Here is a 17,507-nt window from a genome sequence, read left to right on the forward strand (position 1 = left end):
CCTAGATTGTATAACTAAAATGGATGAGAGGGGGGGGGGATGGGGGGGTGGCTTGGGAGGAGGGAGGGGGGAGGGAGAAAAAGTCACTGTAAATGTGTGGAAAAGAAAAAGTGTATATCATGGCTATTGTGATTTATGGTGTGAAAAATAAAAAATTTAAAAAAAAAAAAAAAAAAAAAAAAAAAAAAAAAAAAAAAGATAATATAGTTAAATTGATTTCATTAATTAATGCTAAAAACAACAAGATAATCAACCAACGGATATATCTTTGGATGCTGAGAAGGCATTTGATCGAGTTGAGTGGAAGTTTTTGTTTAAAGTATTGGAAAAATTTAATTTTGTTCCATTTTTTAGGGGTTGTGTTAGGGCTTTATATGCAGAACTTACGACAAGGGTAATAACGAATGGTGAGATTTCAAAATCTTTTAATTTATCTTGTTCTACAAGACAGGGTTTTCCTCTTTCACCTGCTTTACTTGCTTTGGTGACAGAACCTTTACCTCAGGCTGTTTGACATGATTTTGGTGTTAGAGGACTTAAAGTGAGAGAAAATGAAAATAAAATTAGCTTATTTACACATGATGTTTTTGTATATTTAACTAATCCAAAAACTTCACTAAAATTATCACAGGACTTGTTGAATAAGTATGGTAAATTATCGGGATATGAGATTAATTGGGAAAAGAGTGAGGTTTTACCAATAGCAGAAGAAGATTTTATGGATTGTAGACAAATTACTAAATTTAGATGGTCAAATAAAATTAAATATTTAGGAATAGTTGTAAATAAAAATGATCATGAATTATTTATTTTGCATTATGTACCTTTATTAAATAAGGTTAAAATTGATTTAGATAAGTGGAAAGATTTACCACTGACCTTAATAGGAAGAGTGAATTGCATAAAGATGAACATTTATGCTCGAGTACAACACTTTTTTCAATCTATTCCTTGCATAGTTGGGTTATTCTTATGGAAAGGTAAATTATCGAGGGTTTCTTTCCAAAAATGGACTTGGCATTATAAATTGGGTGGTTTGCAATTACATTGTTTTTATAATTATTATGAGGTGGCACCGATGAAGTTTATTAATTGGTTATTTGATAATCAACAATCTCCTAGGTGGGCAAAGATAAAGATGGCTCAGATTTTGGAAAATAATATTAATCATTTCATTTATAAATGGAATCCTTTATTGTTACAAGAATTTAAATTATCCGTTTTTCGACATATAATGAATATTTGGTAAAATCGCAATTTAATTCTTGATTCTATCGGAATAGTTTCGATAAGATCACCATTATATCAGAATAAATTAATTCCCTTTTCATGATAGAATCCTTACTTAAAAGATTGGGAAATTAAAGGATTAGTGAATGTAATAGATTGTTTTGAAGCAGGGAGGTTTTGTTCATTTAAAAGGTTGCAGGAAAGATATGGTATTGCATCAAATTCTTTGTTTATTACCAACTTTGAGATTATTTAAAGAAGAATTATGGGAAGGAAATAAATTTACCAGGTCAAAAGAAATTTGAATTATTAATTGCAGATAAAGGTGAAAAATGCTTTATTTCTGATATGTATAGGTTGTTGCAGGAGAAAATGGAAAAAGACAAATGGGAAAGAATTAAATATTATTTTGACATGGGAGGAATGGTCAAAACTGTGTGTTGACGGTGTTACCAAGTTAATTAATGTGAGGTATACTATGGTCAATTAGAATTTTTTGCATCAATTATATTCAACCCCTGAGAAATTGAAGAGATATGGATTCAGTTTAACAGATTTCTGTTTTAGATGTAGAGAGCAGAAAGTTACTTTTGTACATTCAGTTTGGTCGTGAAAGAAAATTAAGCATTTTTGGGAGGAAATTATAAAATTTTTGAGGGATTTGTTTCAAAGGGATATTTAATGGATCCAAAAATATGTTTGTTGGGTTATGTTAATGTTCCATTTGTTGATTCAAAATGCCTAAACCATATTTGGCTTTGTTAAGATTTGGGTTAGCAGTAGCGAGAAAATATATAGCTGTCACATGGAAGAATATAAACTTGCAAAGATGGCATAACGGATTGCACTCTTGTCTATATTTAGAAAAATTAACATATAATGTAAGTAATTACTCTTTTTTATTTATATGTGGTGTTTATATTTGAAACACATGGCTATAGAAATTAAATCAATGTTGTAATGTTGGCAGACCAATCAGGGAATATTTGATACATTTCTCTAAGGTTTTGGGGGAGGAGAGGTTGTTTTTTTTTCTTTATTTTGGTTATTTTTTTCTTTTTTTGGTTTTTATTGTATTAGTAAGGGGGAGGGGATGTAGTTTACAGTTATTTTATGTGTATTTGATTTTCTTTATGTAATTTGAGAATATTAAATAAAATCTTTCAAAGAATCGAGTGTGTATGTGTGTGTGTGGGGCGTGTGCGTCAGGGTTTGTGTGTGTGGGGGTGTGGTAGGAACTGCCGCTGATCCCCGAGTCCTCCCCACTGCCGCCGCTGATCCCCGACCCCTCCCCACTGCTGCCTGACACATCGATTCCTCCAGACGCTCGAGATTCCAGCCGGCTTCTCTGAGCCGACAGGGTGTCACGGTTGATGTAGTGGTTAGGGCAATGCCTTTACATGGCCAGTGGTCAGGACTGGACCTCAGTTTGAATTCTGCGCTGTCTGTCAGAAAGTTCTCCTCCTCGTTGCTATCAAGTGGCTTCTGTGTTCAATCTTGCCTTTGAAAGTTCTTCTGCATTCAGGACAGGTTGTTCCAGATGGCAGATCAGGCTTGGGTTGGTACGGCCTCTCCTCTCATCTTCTTCTATTTCTGCACATCTGCTGGCTTCAAAGGTTGCTGTTCCCTCTCAGATGATGGTTTGCCAGACCTTTCTGTCCATGGTTCATCCACCCTTTGACAGGTCTTGTTTTTCATCCTGCAGGGTGTCTAGCCACCCTCCTCACCAGGCAAGCCTGGTGGGGGAGCCGGTTTAGTCGCCGACCACTCGACCATGCGACAGGTAGTACTGGGTTACATGGTACCAGTAGCACTCAGGCGAGTGACCTGACACAGATCCTTGTTTACTCTTCACTTCATGCAAAAAGGCTCCCAAGTGCTCATGTTGACCACGACTGTGGCCAATATGCCTTTGTTGAAGAGCCTCAGGATCCGTACTTCCATTTCTGTTCATCTAATACTAGAAGGGGTGTCCTATAGTTGTTTCCTTGATGCAGAGTTAAAGGCTTTGGTGTGGGTGATGAATGACGTGTACAAAGGTTGGATCTGTTCACTACACTTTTTTGGAGTTGTCGAATTTTTAGGTGTTGGCAGAAATCTCGCTTGAACTTTGTTGAGATCCTCCAGGACTGGATGTAGAAATACCTGAACATGTTGATTGTGTTTCCAAGTGTGGCTGCCTTATTGACAGTTGGTCCTGCTACCAGCTCGACTTCCAGCACAAGTTGTTGTCCTCCCTTCTGCGCTTCACGAATCTACAAGCAATGGAAACAAAAGTCATTCAAGGGAAGAGATGAACAGAGTTGAGGAAGATCACGCGAAGACGACCAATGGTCTTCAGCTCAAAATCATCTTCACTTTTTCGTAAAGATTCAGAGACAATAGAAACCCATTAATCCCCTATCCCTCTATCCCTCCCCCTTCGTCGACAACTCTTCCTCCCTCTCCCTCCCTCTCCTTCCCCTCTAACTCTCACTCTCTACGAATATCCCTCCCCATCCTCAAAAACTCTCCTTTCCTCTCCCTCTCCTTTTCCCCTCACCCTCTCCCTCTATCACTCCCCTTTCCTCGACAACTCTCCCTCCCTCTACTTTCCTCTCCCTCTCCCCCTCACCCTCTCCCAAAATCCCTCCCCTCAAAAAATTTCCCTCCCTTTCCTCCTCTTTCCCCTCTCCCTCTCCTTCCCCTCTCCCTCTCCTCCTCCTGCCCTCACTCTCTCCCTATATCCCTCCCATTCCTCAAAAACTCTCCTCTCCTTTCCTCTCCCTCTCCTCCTCTTCCCCTCACCCTCTCCCAAAATCCCTATCCCTTCCTCAACAACTCTCTCTCCCTCCCTCTCCCTTTCCCCCTCCTTCCCCTCCCTCTCCTTCCCCTCCCTCTCCTTCCCCTCCTCACCCTCACCCCATTACTCCCCCTTCCTCGAAAACTCTCCCTCACTCTCCTTTCCTCTCCCTCTCCTTTCCCTCTCCTCCTCTTCCCCTCACCCTCAGCCTATATCGCTCCCCCTTCCTCACCAACTCTCCTTCTCTCCTTTCCTCTCCCTCTCCATCTCTTATCGCTCTCCTTCTCCTCTTACCCTCACTCTTCCCTATATCCTTCCCCATTCCTTGACAAGTCTCCCTCCCTCTCCATCTCCTTCCTCTCTCCCTCTCTTTCTTCTCACCCTCCCACTATCCCTCCCCTTCCTCGACAACTCTCCCTCCCTCTCCCATTCCTTCCACTTTCCATCTTCTTCTCCTCCCCCACTCTCTCCCTATATCCCTCCCCCTTCCTCGATAACTCTCCCTCCCTCTCCTACCTTTCCCCTCACAATCTCCCTATAACCCTCTGCCTTCCTTGACAACTATCCCTCATCCTCTTTCCCTTCTCCTTCTCCTTCCCCTCACCCTCTCCCTATATTCCTTACCCTTCCTCGACAACTCTCCCTCCCTCTTCTTTCCTCTTCCTCTCTTTCCCCTATCCATCGACTTCTCCTCTTCCACTTCCCCTATCCCTTCCCTTCTTTGACAACTCTCCCTGCCTCTCCCTCTCCTCTTCCCCTCTAACCCACCCCCTTCTTCGACAAGTCTACCTCCCACTCCATTCTTCTCTCTTTCCTTCCCCTCTCTTATGCCCCTCACCCTCTCCCTATATTCCTCCCCCTTCCTTTACAACTCTTCCTCCCTATCCTTTTCTCTCCCTCTCCTTCTCCACTTCCTCTCCTTCTCCTTAAACTCTCCCTGTATCCTTCCCCCCTTCCTCGACATTTCTTCCTCTCTCCTTCCCCTTTCCCTCTCCTCCTCTTCCACTCACCCTCTCTCCCTCTATCCCACCGCCTTCCTTGACAACTCTCCCTCCCTCTCCTTCCCCACTCTCTCTCTTTTTCCTCTTCCCTTCACCCTCTCACTATATCCCTCCCCCTTCCTTGACAACACTCCCTCCCTCTCTTTTCCTCTCCCTCTCCTTCCCCTCTCCCTCCTCTTCCCCTCTCCCTCCCCTGAGTGAGGTGCTGGATTTGGGAGGGGGGGAGGTCAAATGCAAGGGAAAGTCTACAATATATCCTTTCTAGCATTGATGGAGAGAAGGATTTTGAGCTGAACGCTCTCTGCACCCTGAAAGAGACAACATGGTGGAGAGGATGGTAAAAAAACATCCAGCCTGCTGGACTTCATGATTTGGGGAACTGAGTGTAAAAGTTGGTGAGTCAAGTTACAGCTGTATAAAATTTTGGTTCGCCGCATTTGGAATATTACGTAGTGTTCTGGTCCCTGAATTCACGGAAGGATGTCGAAGATCTTGTAGACCTCTATCACGTCTCCTCTCATCCTTCTACACTCCAGCTCTGCGAACCTTGCCTCATGAGAATTGTTTCCCAATCCAGGCAGCATCCTGGTAAATCTCCTCTGTCCCCTCTCCTTCCTATAATGAGGTGACCAGAACTGAACATAATATTCTAAGTGAGTCATACCAAAGATTTATAGATTTGCAACATGACAACTCTACTCCTGAATTCAAACCACCTATGAAGGAATCTCAGCACACCATAATCCTTCTTCACTCTCCTATCAAACTGTGCGGCAACCTTGAGAAATGTGTAGATTTGCAACCCAAGGTTCCTCTGTTCATCCACACTCTTAAGTAACTGACCATTAACTCTGGACTCAGCCTTCTGGTTTGTCCTTCCAAAATGCATCAACTCTCAGTTATCTGGATTGAAATCCATCCACCACTTTTCTGCCTAACTCTGCATCCCACCTTCATCATTTTGTAACCTTTAACAGCCTTCATCTCCATCCACAACTCCTCCAAACCAACCTCCGTGACATCTGCAAACTTACTGACCTATCCATCCGCCTCTTCATCCAGGTGACATGAAAATCACAAAGAGCAGGGGTCGCAGAACAGATCCCTGCGGCACCAACCTCCAGGCAGAATACTTTCATTCCACTACGACACTCTGCTTTCTTCCGACATGACAGCTTTTATTTCATGCAGGTAATTTTTCGCTCATCCCATGACTCAGGACTTTCCGAAGGAGTCTCCTGTGACCGACCTTCTCAGACGCCTTGCTAAAATCCTCGTAGACCTCATCTATCACCGTACCCTCATTAATTTCTTTTGTAACCTCCTCCAAAGACTGAGTTAGATTTGTGAGGCCCAAGCTTGCCTTCACAAAGACATGCTGACTATCCTTGAGTAGAGTGTATTTCTCCAGATCTTCATAGATCCCATCCTTAAGAATCCCTTCCATTAGTTTACTCACCAATAATGTAAGACTAACCCTAATTCCCAAGATTCTCCCTATTACCTTTTTTAAACAAGGGGACTCTATTTACCATTCTCCAATCCACCCAAGTCGCGCTGCCGTCTATCTCCCTCCTTGCCCACGTGAGTGGTGCTGCTGTCTCACCCACCTCCCACACATCTGGGTCACGCTGCTGCCTCTCCAACCCACCCCCCAACACCTTCACCAAGGGTCGATATCGACGACTTTGAAGACCCCTAATATGTTATTTAAAGTAACTTAATGTCACTTTATTCGATTCAGCAAAGAGTGGGGCAGGGAGGCAAGGTTAGGGGGGCTTTACTAAAGCTCAGCCTGGAGTGGTAGTTAATCCGCCACAGTTGACATGGCGTTGCAGTCGTGCTCCAATCTTCAAATATGCCTGGATGCAGCAGGCATGGATAATGCCGATGATTTGCCACAACCCATTTTTTATACACTTGTGGATGCATGAAACTATGCACCAGCTTTGATCTTTTTCAAATTTCGAACATGCGAGGCAGAAGCTTTAATAGTAAGAACCCATTTACTTGTTTCAGATGGTGAAGAGAAGCAACATCCACGTCATTCTGTGCATTTCTAAATGGCACATTGGGGAAGTAGTGAAATCAAATTGCATGAGTGGATGTAATTGCTTTGGATGAGACCTTAAACCACATCCTATATGGTTTTTAAAGAACATACAAGATTCTATCGTACAATAAATTCTGTTCTTTACCCGGCCTCGGGCCTAGTCGGTTCGAGCAGTGAGTCGGAGGAGGCGGAGACCAGAGTTTGGGCAGTGTTCGGAGGTGGAGCGAGTTGAGAGTGACAGGTTTAATTGGTCAAGGCCGATAAAAGGAGGGAAACGCAAAGGAGAGGCCAGCGAGGAGTGGCCCAGTGAGTAGTGGCCTGGTGAAAGAGTGGGGTTTCGAGGCTTTGGCTCGAGAGGGTTCAGCGAGTAGAGGCTGAGGTCGAGTGTATCTAGATTAAGGTAAGACTATATTTTTTTGTTATTTGCTCTTTCTAAGGTGAGGGGGAAGAGAGAAGGGTTGAGTGTGAGAGCAGTTTGCTCTTTTCAGTGTCAGATGTGAAAGGTCCTGGAGTCTTCGACCTCCTGGACATCCACGATTGCACTAGGTGTACTGAGCTGCAGCATCTCAGGGACCGTGTTAGGGAATTGGAGCTGCAGCTCAATGACCTCGACCTGGTCAGTGAGAGTGAGGCCATCATAGATAGGAGCTATAGCCAGGTGGTCTCAACAGGGCCACAGGAGGAGGATCAGTGGGTTCCAGTTAGGAGAGGGGAAAGGGAAGAGACAGATACAGGAGGGGGCACCTGTGACTGAAGCACTCAACAAATGGTACACCTCCTTGAGGAGCATTCAGGCTGGGGAAGGAATCAGTGGCTGTATCTCTGGCACAAGGTCAACCTCTGTTGCCCAAAAGGGTAGGGAAAGGAAGAGGAGGGTAATAGTTATAGGGGATTCGATGGTCAGAATGACAAATTGGGGATTCTGTGGATACGATTAAGGAAACAGATTGGTGCCAGGGTCTGGGATGTAACTTCCTGTGTCATTTCAGAACAAGTTGGATAGCTGCATGGATGTGAGGGGATTGGAGGGTTATGGACAGGGAGTGGGTAAGTGGGGCTAGAGGAGCCCACTTAAATCGGTGTGGACTCGAGGGGCCGAGATGTCCTGTATCTGGACTGTAATTGTCTCAGCCAAGATTTATCTTGCAATCAACATCATCTGGTCATTCCTGCATTGCTATTAGGGACCAGTTATGTGTGCAAAATAGCAATTTTTCTCAACTAGGTCAACGACCCTGCTTCATCAATCCAGAAATAAAACATTTCCAAAATCGCAGTGGTGAGAAGTGCCAGGTAAAAGTAAACCTTCAAGATCTTCCACTTGGACATTTGTCCGTTCCAACGTCCTCTTCTGCTCTGATGTTTCCTGACGCAAACGCTGGAATCTCTGTTCGATGGTAGCTAAAATGAACACAAGGTTCTGTTACACATACATTTAAAAATGTCTTCAAAGATTTACCATGTTTCCGGTGTTTTCTTCCCAACAAACACATTTTTTTGTTTTGGAGAGAGAACTGTGGGTTTAGTAATATTTAAAGCAATGCAGAACAGAAGATGACGAGAGAAAAGGTGAGCAAGGAATGAAAAAAGTTTGGAGGGAATCAGCGTGAAATAGCAGACAAGTGAAATGAAGAACAGTGAAAAGGAAGGGACATTTGCAAAAGAAAATGGAGAGAGAAAGAGAGGGACAGTTGTGCAACTCTGTTGAAAACATGTTGACTTCAAGGCCTTTTACTCATCGAGAGGAGCAGGTGAAGTGGGGGGGAGCTGGGGCCGGGGAGGAGCAGGAACAACAAAGAATACCCTGCTGAATAGAGAAGACTCTGAGAGCAGCTGCAACCGTTCTCACCAGAACTGTATCCCGCCCTTCAGGTGCTCAGATGCATGGATCTTCAGTGCCCTCCCAGCACAGCATGAGAAATCCCCTCTCATTGGGGGGTCTTTGAGACATCACAGCCCTAAACACTTCCTTGGCTGCATGTTTGCCAGATGTTCACACTTGGTAAATGGCCGCTGCTTAACCTTCTACCATTTCTACATACCCTCTATTTCTATTAATAACTGATCAACAAGACAAACGGAAAATATAGAATTTCTGAGGTTTAGGAAAGAAAACAAAAATGTATAAAAATAAATGAGCTGATAGAGCATCTGGAAAAAAGAAAAGCAACATTAACATTTCGATGGAGCTCGTGACTTCACTGCCTTGCTGGCATATTTTAACATTTGTTTCCTATTTCCAGTCTTGTTTCTATGATTGGAAGTTGTCTGGTTTCCAATCATTCAATCTTCTCTTTAATTGATGAGCCACGGACAAGTATGCATGACTGGAGCCTGGCTGCTTTATTAAATAATCGCAGAGCATCACTTTCAACGAATTCACTGCAAGAATTCCCATTTGCCGCCATTTTCATTTCCAACGCTCCAAATATGGTTCTCAATTCAGTACCTTTAATGCAACAATTTTATAAGACCCAACACTTCTAAGATGCACCACTCGAGCAGAAATTTCATTCAATAAACACACATTTTGCAATACTATTGCGATTCTGGCCTACGAGTCTGAATCACTGACCACAATTCAGTGGAGAAAGTTCGATTGAACTTTCTTAAATACTGCATTTTATTCAAACATTGAAGTGTGCACAGTTCTTTAGTAAATGGTCATTTTCAGAGCTGTTTATGAAATGATAGCCTATTTATGACGTGCTAGGTAAAGATGATTCAACATTTGAAATCCAATCAATTGCAAGAAATATTTTAGAATGGTTCAAAGAGGTTGGTGGGTCCCCACTGGTAATTTGCACAATTTGAAAATGTCTAATTTACCAGCTGGAAGCATCACTTGTATTTGTTGGAATTAGAGAACCACCTTTTGATCTAAACATCAAATGTTGAAATGGTACCTGTGGTCTTTCGAAGCTGGACTATATTTGGAACAACGTCATTGCTCAAATTCAGCAGGCACTTTGCTGCCTCCTGTAACTTTTCGACACCATCTTCATGTTCAGAAATTTCTCCCTGAAGAACCTGTGATTTCAAAATGACACAATGACTCATTCACAATAAAATTAATATTTATTTCTGTATATCTTAGATTTGCCGATGCCTTGGTTAATTTCGATATTGTCTTTGGGTCAAGGAGATAAACAGCCTGTGAAGGCGATTCTATAAATTATCATAAATACCAACAACTCTCTGGCCTGCTTTGGGGTGAGGAGGCGAACATTTTCAAGGACCCAATAACCACAGGATATTGGAATTTTCTCAAACAACCAGATCAAACTTTCTATTGATCATTACTCATTACTCATTAATGCTTCGAGGTATTTAATACGCCTGATGTTTGAGCATTTTCTGATGCTGTTGAGCTCATCATCTTTATCTTGTCTACATCTCTTGACCGGCCCTGAAGTCCCCTTGCAAACCATCAAGGTCACAAGAAAATATTTAAAAATGTTCTGATGCTTAGATTTACATCAGCATTGATAAAATAATGCTGAAGAACTCATTTGGCTTTTCACCACTAATGGACATAGATTTGGCTGCAGAGGGTTATTCTGCATTATCGTTTTTCTGCCTGTCTACTTTTACTCCAGATGACCCCTCTCCCCAATCCATCATCCTTCAACGGTAAATATGTGTTCTCCCTCAGCAATCCGACCCGTTTGCAACTCCTATTCTCTCGAGCACTTAATGGCCCACAGCTTTTCTCCATGACCATCAATCCCAGGCCATTATTGCAATAAATGGTCCGATTTTTCTCTGACTGCAAGACCAGAAATGCCCTCCACCTCAATAAAGCAAAACTTTCTGATTTGTCTTTCTGATGCAAATTCCAATTCCTCAAACATCAACTCCAGTCAACATGATGCCATTAGTTTCGTTAATGATAGAGAAGGATAGGTCTGGGACTCGGGTTGAGATTTTAAATTGGAGAAAGGCCAATTTGAGGAAATTAGAAAGGAATGAGAAGGTGTTGACCTGGAAAAGTATGTGCGGGGTGAGTGGAAGACCTACAAAGGTGAAATTTGGAGAGTACAGACTTTGCATGTTCCTGTCAAGATTAGCAGGCTTAGGAATCTGGTTTGGAAGAAGAGAGGTGTGCAGCAGGTATAGACATCACAGAGCAAATGAGGTGCTTGAAGAGTATAGAAAATGCAAGAAAAAACCTCAAGAAAGAAACCAGGAAGGCTATGTGGATGATAATGGGGTAAATTGGATGAGTAAGCTTGCAGGTGTTGTGGACACTAAAGAAGGTTTTCAAAGCTTGCAGAGGGATCAGGACCAGCTGGAAACATGGGCTGAAACATGGAATTTAATGCAGATGTGTGTGAGGTGTTGCATTTTGGAAGGACAAGCCAAGAAAGGACATACATGGTAACCAGTCGGGCAGTGAGGAGTACGATAGAACAGAGGGATCTGGGAATACAGACATCTCATTCTCTGAAAATTGTGTCACATGTGGATAGGGTTGCAAAGAGAACTTTTGGCACATTGACCTTGATGAATCAAAGGATAAAGTATAATTTTCATTGGTGAGACCCAATTTGGATTATTGTGTGCCGTTTGGATCACCTAACTGCAGGAAGGATGGCAATTGTGCAGAGATTGACTTGGATGTGGCCTGGACGTCAGGAGCAGAGTTGTAGGAAAAGGTTAAACAGGTTATGATTTTATTCCCTGGAGTGTAGAATGAGGGAAGAATTGAGAGCGAGATTTAAAATGATGTGGAGGACAGAGTAAATATAGGTAGGCTTGTTCCACTGAGAGCAAGTGAAATACAAACCAGAGGACATGGGGTAAGGGTGAAGGGGATAAATTTAGGGGGAACATGAGGGAGAACGTCTTCACACAGAGTGAAGAGGTGGGAGAGTGGAACAAGCTGTCCGTTGAAGTGGTGACTGTGGGCTCAATTTTTAATTTGAAAAGAATTTGGACTGGTATATGGATGGGAGAGGTATGGAGGTCTATGGACTAGGTGCGTCAGAGGGCCTCGGCAGAAAAAGGGTTCGGAACAGACAAGAAGGGCCAAAGGGGCCTGTTTCTGTTCTGTAATATTGTAAGGTTCTATGGTTCGAATACTTCTTTGGAATAAATCTATCTCTGCCACTTTGCAAACAAATCTTACCTCCAAATGTGCTCCAAGTCACCACTTTCCTCCCACCTCCCTTCACCTGTTCCTGAAACCCCCATCTATGGAGTTATCGTCTCTGCACCTGATGATCCCATTAATGATTTGCTGAGATTTTTTGCTCTGCTGTTATAATCTTGGAGGTCGTCCAAAATTCTGCCACCATTTCCTTAGTCACCAGGCCCCCATTAAACATGGATAAGGTCTGAGGAAACCCATACTGAAAATAGACACACAATGAGAGCAGAACTGTTTGGCTTCTTTGTTACAGTTTCCAATCTCGCCCCCACCATCTGGAAGCAAATTGGCTGTTGGATCTTCATCAGGCTCCCATTAAAACCTGATCAAGTTGGAATGAATGGAGCTCAACTTCCTATTTCAGGTGCCAAACTTACAACCTCCCATGTGGCCTTAACCACTGTTATTGGATGTGCACATTATCATTATTTCAAAGCATTCATCATTCTACTCGTAAATTAGAATAAGCAACATTACACAGTGATTTATGAAATAACAACTTTAATTTACCATGATATTTTCAAGTTCTTGCTGCAAGATTTCTGGATTAGAGATGGCCTCCAGCTGAACCATTCGTCTTTCTCTTTCTACTCTCTCTAGCCACAAACGCAGCTCATCTGCCTTCTCTTGCCATTGTTCAAATACCTTGGTGCCAAGACGGATTCCAAGTCCAATGCACTATAGAGTGAAAGAAATGAATGAGTATGTGGATTTTTAAAATGTACGATTTTGTGATGCGATCAAATATCGAGTGTCCAATCGATCCAAAATGGGTCAAGCGATACATTACTGGTCCATTACTTATGCCAACTATCATTTTTTTGTTCCCTGCATCAAGTTTTTTGAGGGTCACAGACAAAAAGGCAATGTTCACTCCTCACCAAAGGTGAAATGCCTGTTACCCTGCCGTACTGTTCCATTTTCTTGTTATGTCAATAAATCTTTTAATTGATATTTTGAGTTTGCTTTCAAAATAAACTGATGGTCAGGAATATATCAGAAGCATTGAAAACTTTCACAAATTTAGTGTGTCAGTGAAGATTAGACAGAAATTCTTTTGGGGCTGGGCTTGTTCCAGCCGAACACTCTGCATTTCTGTTATGCCATTCAAGCCTAACCCTTGGGTTTAGGACATACTGAGCCAGCGAGGTGACCTTTGTGGATTGGACACATTACACCGTGTTCAGTGACAAATGCACGTGGGAGGCCAGTCTGGAAAATCTTCACCAATTATGATCTGTTCGACATTTGATTTTATTAAAAGGAAATGAGTTCATGACTTATTTTCTGCAGTGGTCTCTGTCCAACTCGAGTGAGTTTGGCCACCAAGAGAGCTCCACAATACTGGAAAGATTTGATCATTGTTCCTGTTCTTCATGGGTATTATTAATCACAGCCGCAAACCTTTTCCAGAGCCACTCTTATAAGACTAAAACTTACACAAGTTGCTCAGTCTATCAAAATGCTCTCATGTTACTGATCTAAAGTAAAATTGGAGTTTAAATGCTATTAGTCAAAAAAAAGGAGATATGTCATACTTCTGATCGAAGTGCGTTGAAGCGAGCATCGGCGCTTTCAACCGTCTCCTCCACACGTTGGCTTATGGCATCAGGATCAATTGGGATCTTGTAGCTTTCAATTGCATTCCTGATTTCAAAGAGAAAGGCAGCATCGAAGAGACTTTTCCAAGATCGTCTGAGGTATCTTAGATCCCCTTTGAGAAATTGAAGATCATTGAAGAGGAATTTCTGCTTCTTAAGTTTGAATGTCAATGACGTGGAGTCAAATTCCTCAGCTTTTATTTTTCGTAGTTCCTTTTCTGAATGAATCATTAATGTTTCGAATTCATCATGATCTGTTTAAAGGAATATAATGGTGAAATAATCAAAATGATCAAATAATACCAGATTATATAGACTTTGACACATTGACAGGATCCTGTAATAATTACAAGTTGGGGTTATTCCAAACCACATGTAGCTTTCAGTTGTCTTACTTAGAATTCTTTTTAACTCTCAGTAAATAGTATTTTATAGTAATCTGGAAAATAAATGAATACTTTCCCTCACCTTTTCGGAACTTCTGCAGTTCTAGATGCAGATCCTCAATCACGTTTAATTGAGAATCTGCACTTGATAAAGCGGATTCGTACTCCTCCATCAAGACATTCAAGTTCTCCTGCAGTGCAACTTCCTCGTCTCGCAAAGGGTCCTGGACATTTTGTTCCAGGAAAGTCTGAGCTGCCTCTATGGCCAAAACCAACTCTTGCTCTTTCTGGGACAACTTTTGGCGATGTTCCTAGAAAAGAAACAATCCTAGGTTCATTTTTATTGCTCCAAGTTGTCTTGGGGGAGGTAAGGTTTCTATTTATTGCATTTGCAATTGAAATAAAATATTCAGGTTTCCCAATTTATTAAAAATCAGGGTACCAAAACACTCTTAAATACACACAGGAAACGTACTTCAAGTCCAGAAATCTAAATGGTTTTATGCTTTCGGAGGTTTAATCAACTACCTTGATCTACAATTCTTTGCTTGTGTCAAAGGATGAATCCTGCTGAGATGGAGTAGAATATATTCCATATTTAATTTGACTGACAAGAAAATAAATCCTCTCCTTCAGTATTTGTACACAGTCCCTTCCCTGTCAAACAGACTTACTTTTATTTAAACTTAAGCACATTAAACTTTTGTCATTTGAATTATCTCATCCTTAACTTTCAATTCAGGGATTTAATATTCTTTCATGATGTAAAAGAGAACACGTGAAATCTAACGAGAGGTGACTGTGATCTAGTCAGGAGAATGTGAACTAGTTTGTAACTGTGTAAGAATGCACCCTTCTCACTGAAGTAACTGTGGGGTGGATGTCTATGTATATGAGTGTATCAACATTTTTAAGAGATGGTGGATCTTCTTGTCTTTTTTCTTCACTGGTATCACTGTTTCCTTTACCCCAGACTTGCACATCTTCGCCCAGTGGTTTGCTATGCCGTAGGCTCCACATTCAGAACCGTATGCGGGGCAATCATTTTGGTCACGGAGGGGTGTTGTCTGCTGCCCTTCCTACAGGTCCTGGGGGTGGCACTTTTCTGATTGTACTTTTTATAGCATCAACCCTTCCTTCACTTTGCTGTGGGTGGGTCTGCATTGATAGGGATTTCATTTGTGTCCTCGTGGATTCGAAGACTCTGCCTGTTTCTATATCTTTGGCCAGTTTCAAGCTATCCTTCCCTATAAGAGACTTTTGCATTCAGGATGGGCATATTAGTGGATCAGCTAATCTTTCCTCTATATCCTTCCATCTGCATTTTGCAGCATTAGTTTTTGGTGTAGTAAGGACGTTAGTAACAGTCTCATCAGTCTCTTACACAAAACCTTGAAATTCATTGCATTCAAGTCTAGGATTAGAGCTGAGTTCAAGGTGAGAAACAACCTTTGCAAATATCTGCTCTGGATCATTTTTCTCCACCCCGTAAGTTCTCAGCTATTAAATAAGTCACGGCCTGGCTCCCCTGTCCAGACATGTATAGAACTAACCTTCTCCTCGCTGTTGCATTTTTAAAATAGCTTTTCACTGCTAAATTGTACATCTGCTGAAACGTTTTCAACGATTCAACAATGTCTTCAGCCTCCCGTCCATCACTGGGTGAACTGCTGTTGCACCAGCCATTCATTTCCAGGTGTACTTTTTCTCTTCTTCCCCTTCAGATTTCAGTCACTTCCAATCAATTTTATAGTTTTATTCTTGTTCTCTCAGACCGACCACTGCCAACATGTTCTGTCTCCGTGTTACCTGGGAGGATTCTTAAATAACTTAAAGATGCAAGATTCAAATAACAGAAGGGAGTTTACTTACTGATGCCTTCCACCATCTCAGGAAACTGTTCACACTCATACTCATGTATAGGTGCCCCCCAGTAGTGCACGACGGTTACCACAGTGAGAAGGGTGTATTCCTAGGAAGTTACAAAAGAGTTCACATGATCCTGACGAGATAACACACCCTTCTCACTGTCGTAAATGTCGTGCACCAATGTGGGGTGCATGTCTATGTGAGTATGAACATTTCCTGGCATGGTGGAAGGCATCAATAAGTAAAATCTCTTCTGCTATTTGAATCTTGCATCTCTAAGTTATTTAAGAAGCCTCCCACACAGAGACATAACGGTGACTTTATTGTATTGATCTTTACCATTTTGTTCAACATCCTTTGGACTTGACAAGACTTTATTCAAGTCGCCTTATTCCAAAACAAACCAGGCTGTCAAGCACACACAGGGCAATAATTTGCATACATGTTAAGCAATGCTTTACGAAAAGAAGATAACATCAATTGGTAAATGTTTAAAGATCTTTGCTCTTTTTTAACGATGAAAATCTGACTTGAGCACTGCATATTAAGGAATGACAAACGTGAAAATCTATCCCCATTTTAGTGAAAACATTCTGGGTAATTATCATTTTCACATTAGTGCTTCAAGATGCAGGTGTCCCTGCCAGGGCCCAAACTGAACGAACGGCAATATCTTTCCCAGTTAGAAGGGAGAGGAGTGTGGAGGGGAATCAGCAGGTAGTAATGTTCCTACGGACCTAATGCACGTCCCTCTCCATGTCAGAAGGCTCCTCTTTGGACATATTCTTGGAGTCGAGTAGATGTCGTTCACTCCGTTGATAGAATACAGGACTACCTCAGTGGAGAGAATGAATGGAGGGCTAATCAAGCCAACTGCTTTGCTCTGCTGTTGAGGTCCTTGGGCCCTTTGGGAATTGTGCTCATCCAGTCAAGTGCGGAGCAAAGGTTCGCCACCTACTGCTTGACAGGTAGCCTCTGATCTGTTTTAGTTATCACAGTACTCAAAGTGGCTGGTCCATGTTAGGACCACAGTGAGAAGGAGACCTGGAGTCATGTGACAAAACCCAATTGAAGTACCATTATGCAGGTTATTGGTGAACAATGCCACTTTATGTCACAGTGTGTGCGACACACTTTCCATCGGGCAGCTGATTAAATAAAGTATGGCTTTGTCCTGCTTTTGGTAGATGGACCAGATACCTGAAGAATTTGCCACTTTGTCAGAAGGATGTCAGTGGATCAACTGTGACAAGAGGTGCAAAAAAATCTAGACTGAACTTCTCCAGTACTTCGAATGTGATGAAGTCTGGTCCTATTTGTCTGCTGCACTTGGTGTTCCTAAGTAAATCAAATAGGGTGAAAGTGATTTCTGTGATGGTGTCGGAAGAACCTGATGGAACATGCTAGAAAGTGTCTTAACCCCAACATTGTTA

At 42.1% G+C, this 17,507-nt stretch overlaps 1 protein-coding gene across 4 annotated transcripts in view; it reads right to left on the bottom strand.

Annotated features, from left to right (window-relative positions):
• Positions 1 to 201: 201 nt before the first annotated feature.
• Positions 202 to 17,507, bottom strand: part of LOC138750506 (microtubule-actin cross-linking factor 1-like) — a 28,795-nt gene continuing 11,489 nt past the window's right edge. For 3 of the 4 annotated variants that reach the window (XM_069912581.1, XM_069912582.1, XM_069912584.1), the window contains exons 3-8: positions 14,288 to 14,516; positions 13,757 to 14,073; positions 12,729 to 12,896; positions 9,973 to 10,096; positions 8,372 to 8,467; positions 202 to 3,485 (exon numbers count right to left, since the gene is read on the bottom strand). In XM_069912581.1, coding sequence (XP_069768682.1) covers positions 3,478 to 3,485; positions 8,372 to 8,467; positions 9,973 to 10,096; positions 12,729 to 12,896; positions 13,757 to 14,073; positions 14,288 to 14,516 — 942 coding nt within the window. In that variant the 3' untranslated portion in view covers positions 202 to 3,477. The remainder of the gene's footprint in view (positions 3,486 to 8,371; positions 8,468 to 9,972; positions 10,097 to 12,728; positions 12,897 to 13,756; positions 14,074 to 14,287; positions 14,517 to 17,507) is intronic. The other variant, XM_069912583.1, reaches the window with a different exon arrangement.

This window comes from Narcine bancroftii, unplaced genomic scaffold (assembly GCF_036971445.1).
Source record: "Narcine bancroftii isolate sNarBan1 unplaced genomic scaffold, sNarBan1.hap1 Scaffold_157, whole genome shotgun sequence".
Lineage (NCBI taxonomy): Eukaryota > Metazoa > Chordata > Chondrichthyes > Torpediniformes > Narcinidae > Narcine > Narcine bancroftii.